We start from the raw sequence: 15,991 nt of genomic DNA on the forward strand, positions 1-15,991 counted from the left end.
CTTTTTCATAAAAGGATATGAAGATGCTTTGTTAATTTCGCAATGAATCGCCACTAACAATAAATTGGCTGTATCCGGTGTTGCTTTTAGATATAATTCGGCTCTCTTCCTGAGTACAAGAGACTTCCAGGAAGTAAGGCCGAGCTCTAATCTAAGGATGGCCATTGGGATACAGCCCGGGAGACCAAGTATTTTTTTCCAAAATTTTCCTTCGAGGATTTGAAGCCAGTCAAGTTCTATCAATTGCAATGCCTCCAGGCCATAGATTATCATTGGTGTTAAGACCTGAAGGTATAGTTGGCGTGCTGCCCAGATGGTATAGCCACAGTAGGTTGTAGAAAAACGATGAATAAGTGCTGTTACTTGGGCAGCTCTTGTGGTTCTAATTTGTTTACAAATGGTATAATGCCCCTTGGGCTCAACCTCGACACCCAGATATCTATAATATGGGGTATATTTAATTGCCGTCCCATAAATGTTTAGACCTGTTCTTGCTATCTTCTTGGAACTGAACATTACCATCTGTGTTTTATTTAGATTAATAGCCAGCCCATTGGATTGAGTATAAGACCATAGTGCCTCAGCTGATCTACGAATGCCGCTGATAGTATGGTCCAAGATGACTAAATCGTCAGCGTATGCTAGCACTACACAGTGGGTGGATCCAATCTTGGGGGGGCAGTTGTTTTCCAATGATAGTGCTTTAGGTATATCATGGACAAATAGGTTATAGAGTATTGGTGCCGTAACACATCCTTGTTTCACGCCACAGTTTTGGTTGATCTTGTTGGTCATATTCCCTTTTGCGTCCAGCTTCAGGGAAACTGTGGTATTGTAGTGCAATAACTTGAGGTAATGTAGTATTTCTTTAGGACATCCCAATTTTTCAAGTTTGGCCCATAGTAGTTCCCTGGGGACTAAATCAAAGGCGGACTTGAAATCTATGAACAAGGCATATAAAGGTGGATTACCTGATGTTCTGGCCTTGTTACAAAGAATATCCATTACTACCAGGTTGTGTGTAGTAGAATATCCGCTTCTGAATCCACATTGGAAACAATCAAGGATCTTTTCTCTGTCTGCCCATGTTTGGAGTTCCTGCAGGAGATATGTTGCAAATAGCTTGCCCGTGCAGTCCAACATTGAAAGTAGGCGGTAATTTCCAGGGTCTGAGCGGTCACCTCTCTTATATACAGGGATCAAGATTGCTGTCTGCCAGGATTCGGGGATTTGACCTTCCTTCAGAATCTTTTCAAAGAGGATCTTGAGTACCTCTGCCCAATATTCCGGGTTGCTCTTTAATACTGCATTTGCTAAGCCGTTGGGTCCCGGAGCTCTTGAGGATTTAAGCTTTTTTATCCTGATTATCAGAGATTCGACTGACACTTTGAAAGGGATCAAAGGTGGATCCTGGGGCATCCTCTCCTGTGATTTTACCTGGTCCGTGCCGTTCCGGGTTTTCAGGAATTCCTCCCATTGGCTAATGCCAATTGAATTGGTTAAGGGGATACTGGTGTCACCCCGAGCCGTGCTCAGTAGTCCCCATATAGTTCGGGAGTTCCCCGTACATAACGTTTGGACTGTTGTTTGCCATTTGAGCAGTTTTATTGCATAGCGTTTCTGCTTTAGCCATGTTTTGTAGGCATTTTTCAGCTTCTTACTTAGAGTCAGATAGTTGTACGATGTAGTGGAAGCTTTACGTAATTTCCTTAGGTCAGCTCTTAGAGTTCGTTTGGCATCTCTGATTTCAATATCAAATATATTAGTGGTCTTGGTCTCGGGGGCCCGCATATTTGTTTTAATCGCTGCATAGGTGTTTGAGAATGCTGCGATCCATTCTTCAATCTCATTGCTGGTCATGGCCAAGAGTTCTGTATGACACAGATTTGGATAGTTGATTGTATGCTCTGTGGCTCGTTTAATATTGATGTCAGACCATCGTATCTTGGAGAGAGCATGATTCGTCTTCAACTCACCAATAGATTTATACGATGTAAATTGTGTAATATAATTAAAAGAGAGTGTGAGAGTAGCATGGTCGCTCCAATCATTATCCTTGATCTTCATATCTGTGACCCAGGTGGTCATGGTGGGACTTACGTACATATAGTCCAATGTGCTACTGGATATGAAGTTTCTCCATGTTGATTTTCCCGGATAGTCACTAATGGTTCTGCCGTTTAATAATTCAAAGTTCCATGATTTAAAGAAATTAAACCATAGTTGTCCCTCCGCATTTACGCTTCCATGTTTCAATTTGCCTATTTTCTTCAGCAGGGGGTTGTTACTGGTGCTCGGCTCCCCAATTAAGTGGCAATTAAAGTCACCAACAAAGATAACCATATTTTTCTTCGGCTCCGTCAGCCAATTGATCAACAGATCGTGGCAAGCTTCCTGGATAATCTCGCTCTGAGAAGATTCAAATGGATTATATATATTAACCAGGAGGACATGTTCCGTCTTATCTTCGCCAGGGAGCTCCAATTCCACTGCCAGTATGAATTCGTCCATTTTCGTGTGAATGCGGATAGATTTTAGCGGATACAAGATGCCAATTAATAGACCTCCATATGGTCTTCCCCTTAGTCCCTTTTTTGCTAATTCCTGGTGTATAGTGTACCCATTTAGGAGGGCTCGGGAGGTAAGCCACGTCTCTTGTAAGCATATGCAGGTATGGCCCATTAATAAGGGCATTGAGCCATCAGGCGATAATAGATGGCTGAATCCCCGGCAATTCCAAGAAATGATGGTTTGATCTCATCGATTTGCTGTTGTTCCTGGTAGGGACTCTATTAGCCATTTGAGGACCTTCTGTATGTCTACTAACTGTACAGAGTCATCTTTAGTTGGCTGTATTATGGTCCTTTCTTCCATAATTGGATTTGGCATCTGGGTCGGCCACTGTGGATCGGTGATGTTCGGATCAGCATCTATTTCCAGGTCAACTTCCCTCAGGTTGGTTTTAAAGTTACGCAGTAGTTCTGCAGTGGCTAGAAATTTGCAGTGGAGGGCCGATGTGCTTGAGTTCGTCACTTCTAATGGTTCAACAAATACAAAGTCCTCAGATCGTAGCACTCTCAGCTGCGGAATGGTATACAGTCTGGTCATCAATGCTGATCTGGTAATCCAATCGTGGTTACTAGATTGATAGAGATTTTTAATCAGGCAGATTCTTCCGCCTCTAGGTACCATAAAGTTGCCCTTTTCCTCAGCTGGTAATGCTGTTGTTAATTGAGGCTCGTTGATCAGGGGTATTGGGATAGCTGATATATTGTTTGTGTTATTCTGGGATACATTTGCATCCTGTTCTTTTTCGCATAGAGACGATTCTAGTTCTGGTGCCACTGTTAATTTAGAGGTATTGCATTTCTCATTAATAAGCCAGCTAGTGAGCTTTCCTTCTTTTACTGCAATACGTTTACGTGCCCGTGCCGCTCTCCGTTTGACTTTTCTCTGTCCTTTTTTGGGAGTGCTGCCTACTGTTGGCCTCGGGATTTCCTCCGCTGTCTCTGCTGTGTCTGGTAGTATGATTGTTGCAGTTTGACGCTTTCTTCTTCCAATCGCCTTTTTTGTCAGGCGTTTCTGTTTACGTGAGAGGTAGATTTCCGAGTTACTGGTAGTGTTTGGGTCCTGGGTCCCAGAGTCAGAGCCATCTTGCGTGTTAGTATTGATGAGATCCGGCTCGGTCTCCTTTGGGTTGTTTTTCTCGGTATCGCTTGTTGCGATTGCGAGGGTAACGTCAAGTATCTTCCCGCACATCTTCAATAGAATATTTAATGCAAATTGTACAGATGCGACAGATGCTTGCAAATCCCCCAGGCTCGTACTACCTTCTCTGAGGTCACTGTTGTTTTCGGGTTCCTGCGAGTCTAAATGGACAGCGAGGTTGGGGGAAGCGGATAATCTATCTAACGTTTCCCGTTGTGAGGTTGTCGTCTGGGGTTGGTAACTATTGATTTGATTGCTTGTGCTGCTTCGCGGTAGCGGAGTCATGGCTCTCTGCATGGACAGACAGAGGTCAAGCAGTGAGTTATTATCAATTATACTCTCCCCTAGGCACACTGAGTTGTTCGTTCTGCTGTGAATACTCGGCTCCTTCTCCTCGCTTAGCAATGGGCTTATGGTATTTGGAGTAGGCGGAGGTGGAAAAAAATCAGTAATAGTTCCTCTTTCCTTCGGAACTGGTTTCGTACCCTTACCCTTATTAGGCCCTGTGGTAGAGGTTCTGCCCTTCTGATTCCGAAGGTTGTATCTCGTGGCAGAACACTTCTTGACAGTTAGCATAGTGATACTGTTCCTTCGCTTCCTTGTCGGGTCAGGGTAGAAGGGGAATGTACCGTGGGCAATATATCCAGTAAGATTGCCTTTAGCTGATGGTATATAATGTTCCCTTGGTTCTTTCAAAAACGTTGGGAAACGCAAACAGGGTATCTTGGGGGTATTTGAGCAAATCCTCAGGTATTTAGCGCCGTTGCTATAAGGGCACAAATAGAGCTTTTAATCAGCATGCACCACTGTTGTGTCCTAGGCTTGATCAGGTGTCCGAGGATTTCCCCGGTTCACAGTATATGAGGGTGACTAAGGCCTGTGTCTTTAAGTTGCGTCTACCCTAGGCTCTGACTGACATGCCGTTGTTCTAAATACAGGCAAAGCAGGCAGGGGAGCAAGGGGAATATACAAAGGTTCCCGTTGTAAGGTTGTCGTCTGGTGTACAAAGGTTCCAGGCGACTGTGCTGGATGCAATGGCAGAACACGTGTGCCAAATGATATGAAGTAGAGACCACAGGGCAGAGGAGAAGAAGGGAGAGATGGGGGGGGGGGCGGGAGGGCACTACAGCCCAGGTTCCTTTGACAATTTGAGGGGGGGGTGCGAGAGGGGCCGAGGGCGAGGAGAATCCCTGCTCAATCCCCCGGGTCGCCACTCGCTATGCCTCAGCTTCGCTGCGTACGTCAGCGCAATTTGCAGGAGCTCTGGGAGCTGTCTGATCCTCAGGTCAACTAGGCTCAGCTCCGCTCCACTTTTCGCCTCTCCCAGCTCTCTGCGGTCCCTGTTTCAGCCCCGGGTTCCTTTCGGCAAAGTAAACAAAAAAAGGGGGGGGAGGGGTGAGAGGGGCTGAGGGCGAGGAAAATCCCAGCTCAATCCCCCCGATCCTCCGGATCACCGCTTGCTGTGTCTCACCTCTGCCGCACTCGTCCGCGTCCCAGCCAGACGTTATAGGTATTTCGCGGGAGCTATGGGAGCTGCCTAAGCCTCACCTCGGCTTCACAGCTCTTCCGGCCCTCCACAGCCCTCTGCAGCCCCTTCTCCAGCGCGGCGTCCGTCCTGCTTTCTACAGCTGCGCCCGCTTCACCTCGTCGTGCGTTTCTGGTTGCTGCTAGAGGAAAGTACCCTACGGCTTCAATACCCGCGTCAAGCCGCACCTACAGACACACACTCAGGCTCCAGCAAAGTGGCGTGTGACGTGCCCGCTTCCGACGCTTCCCAACCCAACTATATCCCTGAGGCTGTGACTTGTGGCAGAGAACATCTAGGTGGTATATCCCAGAGGCTGTGACTTGTGGCAGAGAAACATCTAGGTGCTATATCCCTGAGGCTGTGACTTGTGGCAGAGAACATCTAGGTGGTATATCCCAGAGGCTGTGACTTGTGGCACAGAAACATCTAGGTGCTATATTCCCGAGGGTGAGGCTGTCAGTTATGGCAGAGAAACATCTAGGTGCTATATTCCCGAGCGTGAGGCTGTGAGTTGTGGCAGAGAACATCTAGGTGGTATATCCCAGAGGCTGTGACTTGTGGCACAGAAACATCTAGGTGCTATATTCCCGAGGGTGAGGCTGTCAGTTATGGCAGAGAAACATCTAGGTGCTATATTCCAGAGGGTGAGGCTGTGAGTTGTGGCAGAGATACATCTAGGTGCTATGTCCTTGAGGCTGTGGGTTGTGGCAGAGAAACATCCAGGTGCTATATCCCAGAGGCTGTGACTTGTGTCACAGAAACATCTAGGTGCTATGTCCTTGAGGCTGTGAGTTGTGGCACATAAACATCTAGGTGCTATATCCCTGAGGGCATAAACATCTAGGTGCTATATCCCTGAGGGCATAGCTTAAACATCTAGGTGCTATATCACTGAGGGCGTGGCTGTGACTTGTGGCAGAGAAACATCTAGATGCTGTATCCCCGAGGGTGAGGCTGTGACTTGTGGCAGAGAAACATCTAGGTGCTATATTCCCGAGCGTGAGGCTGTGAGTTGTGGCAGAGAACATCTAGGTGGTGTATCCCAGAGGCTGTGACTTGTGGCACAGAAACATCTGGGTGCTATATTCCCGAGGGTGAGGCTGTCAGTTATGGCAGAGAAACATCTAGGTGCTATATTCCCGAGGGTGAGGCTGTGAGTTGTGGCAGAGATACATCTAGGTGCTATGTCCTTGAGGCTGTGGGTTGTGGCAGAGAAACATCCAGGTGCTATATCCCAGAGGCTGTGACTTGTGTCACAGAAACATCTAGGTGCTATGTCCTTGAGGCTGTGAGTTGTGGCACATAAACATCTAGGTGCTATATCCCTGAGGGCATAAACATCTAGGTGCTATATCCCTGAGGGCATAAACATCTAGGTGCTATATCACTGAGGGCGTGGCTGTGACTTGTGGCAGAGAAACATCTAGGTGCTATATTCCCGAGGGTGAGGCTGTCAGTTATGGCAGAGAAACATCTAGGTGCTATATTCCCGAGCGTGAGGCTGTGAGTTGTGGCAGAGAACATCTAGGTGGTATATCCCAGAGGCTGTGACTTGTGGCACAGAAACATCTGGGTGCTATATTCCCGAGGGTGAGGCTGTCAGTTATGGCAGAGAAACATCTAGGTGCTATATTCCCGAGGGTGAGGCTGTGAGTTGTGGCAGAGATACATCTAGGTGCTATGTCCTTGAGGCTGTGGGTTGTGGCAGAGAAACATCCAGGTGCTATATCCCAGAGGCTGTGACTTGTGTCACAGAAACATCTAGGTGCTATGTCCTTGAGGCTGTGAGTTGTGGCACATAAACATCTAGGTGCTATATCCCTGAGGGCATAAACATCTAGGTGCTATATCCCTGAGGGCATAAACATCTAGGTGCTATATCACTGAGGGCGTGGCTGTGACTTGTGGCAGAGAAACATCTAGCTGCTGTATCCCCGAGGGTGAGGCTGTGAGTTGTGGCAGAGGAACATCTATGGTCTATATTCCCGAATCTGGTGAGTCATGGCAAAGAAGCGGGTTGGCACCAATTGTGTTGGGGGAGATTGGCATCCCCATGTTAGCGAAACCCAACACTGTTTTGTTTACCCCATCTCGACTCTGTTTATATTTGCCAAAGCCAGGGAGGGTTTTAAGAAAAAGCCCTAGTACTTGTATGTGTTAATCTCCTGCTGCCCTTGTGTGAATACAATATAAGTGGTCCAGAGCACCCTCTCGAAGTCACTAGTTCTTGTGGATCTACCTCACCTTTCTAGGGCACAAAGCATCGTCTCCTTTCTTCTCGTTTGGCCTCCTCCAGAACACAATAAAGGGACCTGCTTTATTATTTTCTCTACTTTTTTTCAATCTTGAAATCACATTTATTGGTTTGTTCGTGGTAGTTTCGTGGATCGTCCCAATATTCAAATCAAACACCAGAGTTATCTTTTGTGAATCTTGTAAATCATTTGCCTCCATCCCATTGTTCATTTCCGGTTCAAGGTTCGTTTCGGCATCAACCAGCATCTCAGGGATTTTTCTGTTTCAGTTTCCTCGCCCCACATTAACATTGCCTTTACCAGGTTTTTGGTGATTTATTGGAATATTCATGTAATACTTTCATGAGATTGTCGTGTTTATGGAGCCCCCAGTCCAAGAAAAACATGTTTCTTTTTCCACAATTATGTAATTTATAATTAATGAGAAAAGATGTTCTTAAATCCCTTTGACAGGTCATAACCCAGCGTGTGTGCCCACTGGACAGCTCTGCATGGCTCATTGGGGATGCATACTGGTTGACTGCAGCTCTGAATGTGCCAGGGGGCACTCGTGCGCCTCTCTGCACAGTCAGAGCTGCTGAGGCATTCCCTGCTTCCTGCTTATGTTGTGCACGAGTGGGAGAGCCATCGCGGGATACTGGCCTGATGGTGGCGAGTGGATTCTGGACCTGGGCTGCTGGTATGTGAATGTGGGATTAGCTGCGTGTGTAGGAATGAATGTATGTTTACTTGAACCATGTGCCCAGTAAAAAAAATGCTATGTCAGCGCCATAAAGAATAATGTGGCTGACAGTAACAATTCAGTCTAGTGTAGCAACGTAATAACACTTATCATGCATGATATGTGTTGTTATATGGCTAGACTGGACTGCAATACTGCAGCCAGCTGCCAGTCTGGTTACATGTTATGCCTCTGGCATGACATTTGTTACTTGGCATTATGATTAAAGCAAACATGGTAAGAGTTGTTGTGTCTAGACTAGCCTACGTTGCTACAGCCAGTCGGGTTATATATTCTGATTCTGGCACAGCATTTTTACTGTGTAAACAAATTTAAAGCAAACACTGTTTGCTTCTCATGTTTGCGTTAACGTTGATGCCCAGGGCAAAATGCCATGCCAGAGTCAGAAAACCAACCAGTCTGCCTGCAGCAATGTAAGTCAGTCTAGCAGCATAATAACACTTGTCATGTTTGCTTCAACCATGATGCTCAGTAAACAGTGCCATGCCTGAGTCAGAAAAGTTAACCAGACTGCCAGCAGCAATGCAAGTCAGTCTATCAACATAATAACACTTATCATGTTTGCTTCAACAATGATGCTCAGTAAACAATGCCATGCCAGAGACAGAAAGTGGAACCAGACTGGCTGCAGCAATGCAAGTCAGTCTAGCAACATAATAACACTTATCATGTTTGCTTCAACCATGATGCTCACTTAGCAGTGCCATGCCAGAGTCAGAAAAGGTAACCAGACTGCCGGCAGCAATGTAAGCCGGTCTAGCAACATAATAACACTTATCATGTTTTCGTTAACCATGATGCTCAGTAAGCAATGCCATGCCAGAGACAGAAAGTGGAACCAGACTGGCTGCAGCAATGTAAGCCAGTCTAGCCACATGTTCTTATACTGGCATAAATTGTGGCGAAAGGCATCATGAAAATGTGTTGGGAAATGCTTCTCTGCACCGTTGATGTCTTGCATCTATCTACTGGATTTTTTCATGCGTTAACCTACAAAACTGATTGCAACTGTTTGGCTTTTGACCAAATTTTTGACTAGAAGTGTGCTGTTTAATGCACCTTTTTTTTTTTTTTTAATTAATCTTCAGCTCAATGTGCCCTGAAAGCAAGCTATCAGGACACCGAACTTTTGTTACAACGAAACAGTTCATAACTTTCCGATTTTTCAATTCAAGCAGTAAAGAACCCATTATTTAAAAACATTTTCTCGAAGGGAGATGCCTCCCAAACCCCTGTTGGTTGCTTTTGGGCTTCCTCGCTATGCTTGGCCGCTCATGCATATTTGTGGCAAATGTTTAAGCCTCTTCAATAAACAATTTCACTGCTTGTTCTTGAGTGGTGGTGTTCCTGCTCAGACGCTGCAGCTGCCCCTACTTGTGCGATTGTCCTGAAGGGCTTTGCACGGTTACCTGTTATCCTAATTCAAGGGTCACTATTGTACTTCCTCATTGATGCTGTTGTACCCTCCCTGAAGAGGTTAGTCATGCAGAGTGACTACAGCACCATACTGCTGCTAGCCCTGACTTCGGTACCCGTGAATCCTGGGGTTCCTTGGCAGCATCCAAGGCCTACACGCCCTCCCTGGTGGATTCCGACCTCCATCCTATGCCTGGTTCTCTGCTCTGGGGTCTCCAGGCTTTAGTCGCTATAACGCTACGTGGCGCCCATGATTGCGGCATCCACTGCAGCAGGGCTAGTCTCCATCTCGGCACTTCTTCTTCTGTGGGTTTTTGGTCGCCGGATGTGGCCCAAGAACTCCTGTTTTGGGATCTTCCATCCTGGCCAGGTCAAAGGTTGCTGCCTCTGGATGGCCTACTTCCGTTACTTGTCAGTATAAGCGCAAGCTGCCTTCTGACTGCGAAATTGTGCCGAATACTTGTTTAGACCCGAGATTAGAGTTTAAGGGGACCCTGTTCTGATTTTGAACTACTTACCTTTTTGAAGGACTTCGTTTGCTTTTGCAGACTTTCTAAAACGTTTACATGCTCCTGAAACAGCTTTTGCTTTTTACTCTTGTGCACAATTGTGTGCTTCTGCTTTAAATTGTGTTATGCATCTTGCATGGAAACTTTACTGTTTCATGTAATATTTGTCATTCTTTTTAAGTACACACCTGAATGTACATCTTTCTTAAAGCTTAACTTTGAATAAAAAAAAAAGTATATTTTTGAGAATACAGTTCTTTCCTGTCTGAGCACACCAGGCACCATAAATGTGGCCCTTTGGGCCCCCAACGCGCAGCGGCGCCAATATTGGGTACACAGAGCCACAGAGCGTATATTGTATCCCTTTTATTTCATGTTCACTTTCTGCCTCACACGGCAGAACCTCCTCATGCAGCTACTTTCCCTGGATCGGGGCTCATCCTCTCTTTCGAGAACACATGTCCGAAGAACTTGTCCGCATTCAACTTGAGCCCAGTTTAAGAAAGTGCTGTGCACGCCTGAGGCGCCCGATCATGTTGTTCACGATCAACTCCAAAAACTAAGATGTCGTCGCTGTAGTTAAAGCAATTCTTTATGTGCCGAGTTACCTTCCTAATGCTCTCCTGGAAAATCTCAGTGGCTGACGATATACCAAAGCTTAGTCTCTTATACCGAAATAGCCCTTCGTGGGTTGCAAAAGTGGCTTTGTAGCGGGATTGTTCATCTAGCGAGATCTGGTGGTAATCTTTATACAGATGCATGCCAGCGTGTCTCTCTCGTTGAATTGCTTTGTTGGCTTGGCGCATGTCCATGCTTAGGCACATTTTTTACCACATGCCAAACCCATGGAGTGGGACGACAGGCAGGTTCTATGATGTCCTCCTTCACCAGGCACTTAATCTCTTACTCCACTTGCAGTTGCAGGTAAATGGGTAGTCGCCAAGGATGTTGTGTCACTGTTCTTCCTTCAAGCACCTGAGTCCTTTTAAAAGTTCTGGAAACTGTTGCAATACTGGGGTTTCATGCTTCATCGTGCACATTACCGTTGCAATCTTCTTTTCGAGGGCCGTGGGTCGGCCTAGTAAGTTGTTTCCTGGGACATCTCCTTGAAGAAAATGCAGCTCTGCCATTGCCAGTCTCCCTTTGTAGTTCAATCGTATCGAGAACTTTATGTGATTTTGAACTGGCCTCTGTGTGGCCCACCGAAATACCTTCAGGTCCGATGGTTCCGATGCCAGCGGATGTGCCATCTTGTAAAACTCTGAGATGCACATGATATTCAGTGTGGCACCGGTGTCAGTGATGAATTTGGCGATGTCGATATCGCCTTCTGGGACAGTCACCACGTCAATCATCATATAATGCATACTCATGATGACTTCTCTCTTGCTCTGGCGGGGGCGACCGTGATCGTCCAGCGATCTGCCGAACATGGCCGACTACGTCTCTTCTCGTGTAGGTGTCTCTCCTGAGTCCTTGGGCATGCGGGTTGTGCTCCGGTCGTGTCCCGCTTGGACCGCCTGTTTGTGCCCTGTTCGGCAGTGCATTGCACACTTTCGCAATATTATTTTCCCTCCCCCAGTTATTGCATTTCTGTCCAAAAGCAGGGCATCAAGTGCCTTCCTCTTGGGGAAAGGGCAGGCCACACCTGTAACACTTTCCAGCAGTGGCAAAACTTCTCGGTGGTGCATTGCCACTGCTGTTGCTTCTGCCATCTTGACTGATGAAATACGCTTGCTCTTTCACTGGTCCCTTGTTGGTTTCCATCTGCATGGCTTGTGAGTCTGCTCTCGCTTCTGTCCATGCCATTTGTAGAATGGTGGTGAGGGGAAATGGATCCCGGAGTAATTTTTTTCTGAATGTGGACGATAAGCACCCTCTGATGATCCTTAACCTGATGGCCTCATCATTTGAGAATTTATGAAAGTTGCCATGAGCCACCAACTTGCGCAATCAAATCGCAACGGCATCCATGGACTCACCAGGCACTTGGCGGGTTGTATTGAAAGTGTACCTCTCATGGTTTATGTTGCTTTGAGGATCAAAGTATGCACACAGAACCTCCTTGAGCCCCTCGTATGTTTTGACATCTTCAGGCGAGAACGTGGGGATGAGGTCTTCAACGTCGACCTCAACCAGGTTGTTAAGTAATCTCCTCGCAAACTTGTCTGGAGCCTTTTCATCATATGCGGCCACGTAGTTCTCGAATCTTCGCAGCCATCTCTCCCATCTCTGTCCTAGGGTTTGTTGATCACTCATGACAAAGTGGCCTGCTCAACGAAATGCAGCTGCACTGGGCCCTTCCTCATCAGATGCATCACTTGCTCGACTCTGACTGTCTCTCTTTTGGCTTGCCAACATTCTGCTGCAGTCAGACATCCTCTGCTGCGCGCTTTGTTACTGGACTCACAGATTTTCACCCTCCACTGTATTTTCTCCCTTCTTTCTTTCTCTACGCAAGGGGGTGTTGAAATCCCATCCTAGTCGGCAGTTTTTCTGTCTGAGGACACCAGCCAGCTTAAATGTGGCCCTTTATGCCCCCAACGCGCAGCTGCGCCAAAATGAGGGACACAGAGCCACAGAGTGTGTATCGTATCCATTTTAACTCACTTTTGCTTTCTGCCTCACATGGCAGAACCTCCTCATTGGCCATACTCGATGTGACAAAGGTTCCTCGTCACGCTGGATTAACTGTTCCTGCCGGACACGTCAAGTTCATTGTGTGCTGATGGGTGTTTGGCTGTACCGTTGTGACTCCCCTCTCAGCCACCAAGGATAGAGCCAGATTGATCATTCACACCACCACTGAGTGCCAGGACTAACTTGAACGAAGCCTCGCACATGGGTGTATGGTGATGATTTTAATTAATTGCGAGCATGCTGCAAGATGCCATCAGCTTCCCTGAGAGAAGGCACAGGCACTGTAGTAAAGACCCATGTTCAGCAGTGAGAGGGGAGCAGGACCTACCACCCCCTACTTTCATTACGCTTCACCTCCGAGCTGAATGTCACTAACTTCGGACCCTTACCCGCCACTCCTTCCTAGGCCGAGATGTGTTGCCGAAACACCTCATCTAAACCTTCCAGCCATCACCTCTTATGTTTTGCTATAATCACTCCGAGTGGGACGGGGATGCCCAAATTTGGGTCCACGTGCCTGCTGGGCCTAGAGACTCAAGCTACTCCTCACTGATGAGGCCCAACAAGGCTGAAACATGTCTGGGGATGCTTTTGGTCTTGTGTAGAAGGTATGTGACCTAGCAGTTTGGGCTAGACTTCCCCTTTTGGGGGTGGCACCAAACCTGATTTGCATATGGTCTTTCCCCTTTCTGTAATAGCTTAGGCTGATGAACAGTGCTCTGGAGGGTTGGCTAGGGCCCTGGCGGAGGTTGAGATTCATTCTAAACCTTCCAGCCATCACCTTTTGTTTTGCTGGCGCAACTCTTCTTGTTCACCATGTAATGCATGCGTTCCTTGACTAATAGTAAAAGGGGGTCAGCCCCACCTAATTTTTTACTTGCATTAGATTCCACGCTGATAAGGGAGGTAATGACCCCTGAGTCAGGAGGACCCTAACTTCCTGTGGGCTCCCAGGCACCGCAGTTACTCTCCAGGATCAGTAAGTCCTTTTTGGGCCCAAAGACCAGCATATGAAGGGGCGCAGGCGCCTTAGAGTCTGTCTCTGAGTAGGAGGGCACTGCCTCCTTATGCCAGGAAGACCCATGAGACCCCCTACTACCCCATGATTACCTGGGACCCCCTGTCCAGCAGTGAAATGTGAGCATTTCCCCCACCCCTTCCTTACCTTAGAGACCTGCTCTGAGCAGGGTGACGCTGACCCAGGCACCCAGGGAGAGCAAAACGGGACTGATGTTCACACTGGTGGCTCCATTGTAAAGGTTGGTGGTGCAGCAGTGGGCAGACCCTGAGACCCCCTACCACCCCATGATCACCTGGTACCCCCTGTTCTGCAGAGGAATGTGAGCCTGTCCCCCACCCATTCCTTACACTAGAGTCCTGCTCTGAGCAGGATGACGCTGGCACCTGCAGCCAGGGAGAGCACAGCAGGGCTGATCTTCACACTGGAGGCTCCATTGCATAGGTGGGTGGTGCAGCAGTGACAGAACCTGAGACCCCCTAAGATCCCATGATCACCTGGGACCCCCTGTCCTGCAGTGGAATGTGAGCCTGTCCCCCACCCCTTGCTTACCTTAGAGTGCTGCTCTGAGCAGGATGACGCTGACCCCGGCAGCCAGGGAGAGCACAGCAGGGCTGATCTTCACACTGGCGGCTCCATTGCAAAGGTCGGTGTTGCAGCAGTGGACAGACCCTGAGACCCCTCCTGTAGAGGCCGAGCCTTCTGTACAGTACATTTCACAGCTCTTGGATATGGCTGTTACCCCTGCAAAGAAATACGTAATAGGTAATATATGTGGTTATTGACTCCATTGAACTCAGAGGAAGAGGCTGCAGAAAACACCAACATAGAAACTTATGACAGGTTCAGTGGCCAGAGAACACTATTGCACGGATGCATTACACGCCCACTGCTATTACACCCCTTGGCTTTCCCAGTACTTCTTACAGTCGTTTTTCTTATTGTCTCCAATAGTGCTGCTGTTTCTGTAGATTCATTGCCAGTTCTGGAAAGCAAATCTTCCCCAATGTACCTTCTTATGCTGGCGCCTATTGTTACCGATTAATTTCGAGTTTCGCAGCGCTCATTGCAGAACGAACCTGCTTCGAGGCGAGGGGGAACCACCAATGGCATGGGGTGAAACAATTCTTTACTAATCATAAGGCTTGGCAGCTTCTTAGGGTGAGCTCAAGCAATAGCGATGGTATGGCCCCACAAGGGGGTTGGGGCGGTGGGGTCGGAGGGGGGGGGTCGGGGGCGGTGGGGTCGGAGGGGAGGGGTAGGGGGAGACAGCGAGATCACAGCACATGATAAGAAATGGAATGATTGTCCAGCCTGGAAACATCTCGTAGGCGTGAAAATGTTAGGTGTGCCGTCTAATTCCTAAAGGTCACCGGCGATTGGCTCCTTCCCGGACGCAGCATAGTTAATGTCAAGCTGCCTTCTTATTGTCATTGTCCTTGTTGTCTCATCTACTGCACCCACCGATCTTCCAGCTAATATCAAGATGCCTTCGGATTGACATTGTCCTTGTTCTCTTATCTAAGAGGACATACCTTCCAGCTTGATATTAGCTGGAAGGTATCTGGGTGCATTAGATAAGAGAACAAGGACAATTACAATTAGAAGGCAGTTTGACATTAGCTGAAAGATAGGTGGGCCATTAGATCCAAGAAAGGGCACAATGTCAATACAAAGGCAGCTTGATTTTAGCTAGAAGATAAGTGGGTGCTTTAGACATGAGAATTAGGACAATGGCAATTAGGCAGCTTGACATTGGCTGAAAGTTAGGTGGGTGCATTAGATAAGAGAAAAGGTTTAGGTTACTTACCTGTAACTATTGTTCTCCAGCATGGGTCTGGCATGGATTCACATGTTCACGCCTTGAAACACTTGTGTATAGGCGTGTTATAAATGCCATATCATATCATATCCTATCATGGATTCACATGCGCATGAATATTCCCAGTCGTCAAGCTGGGAATTCTCGGTAAATGAAAAAACGGTTTCACTTTCACTTAAAAACTGTATTTCTCCTCTAATCCAATCACTGTACTCTGTGTCATACTGACCCCAGCCAATGACAGTCCTCTGCCTAAGCTCCTCCTCTGGCAGCCATCTTCAGATTTTTACAGCACGCTTCAGTGTTGGGAGTCCTTATACGTTTTTTTGTGTTTTCAACAGAAAAAGTTCTAT

General features: G+C 47.3%; 2 protein-coding genes across 3 annotated transcripts in view; both read right to left on the reverse strand.

Annotated features, from left to right (window-relative positions):
- LOC138498132 (lymphocyte antigen 6E-like) overlaps positions 1–15,991 on the reverse strand; it is a 1,052,795-nt gene that overhangs the window by 468,731 nt on the left and 568,073 nt on the right. The window lies entirely within an intron of this gene.
- The window catches only part of LOC138498130 (lymphocyte antigen 6E-like), a 192,063-nt gene that overhangs the window by 35,901 nt on the left and 140,171 nt on the right, over positions 1–15,991 (reverse strand). The window contains exon 3 of the mRNA XM_069621999.1: positions 14,369–14,560. Within this exon, the coding sequence (XP_069478100.1) occupies positions 14,370–14,560 (191 nt within the window). The 3' untranslated portion in view covers position 14,369. The remainder of the gene's footprint in view (positions 1–14,368; positions 14,561–15,991) is intronic.

The sequence above is a fragment of the Ambystoma mexicanum genome, chromosome 5q (genome assembly GCF_040938575.1).
Source record: "Ambystoma mexicanum isolate Mex_15411 chromosome 5q, UKY_AmexF1_1, whole genome shotgun sequence".
NCBI classification, from domain to species: domain Eukaryota; kingdom Metazoa; phylum Chordata; class Amphibia; order Caudata; family Ambystomatidae; genus Ambystoma; species Ambystoma mexicanum.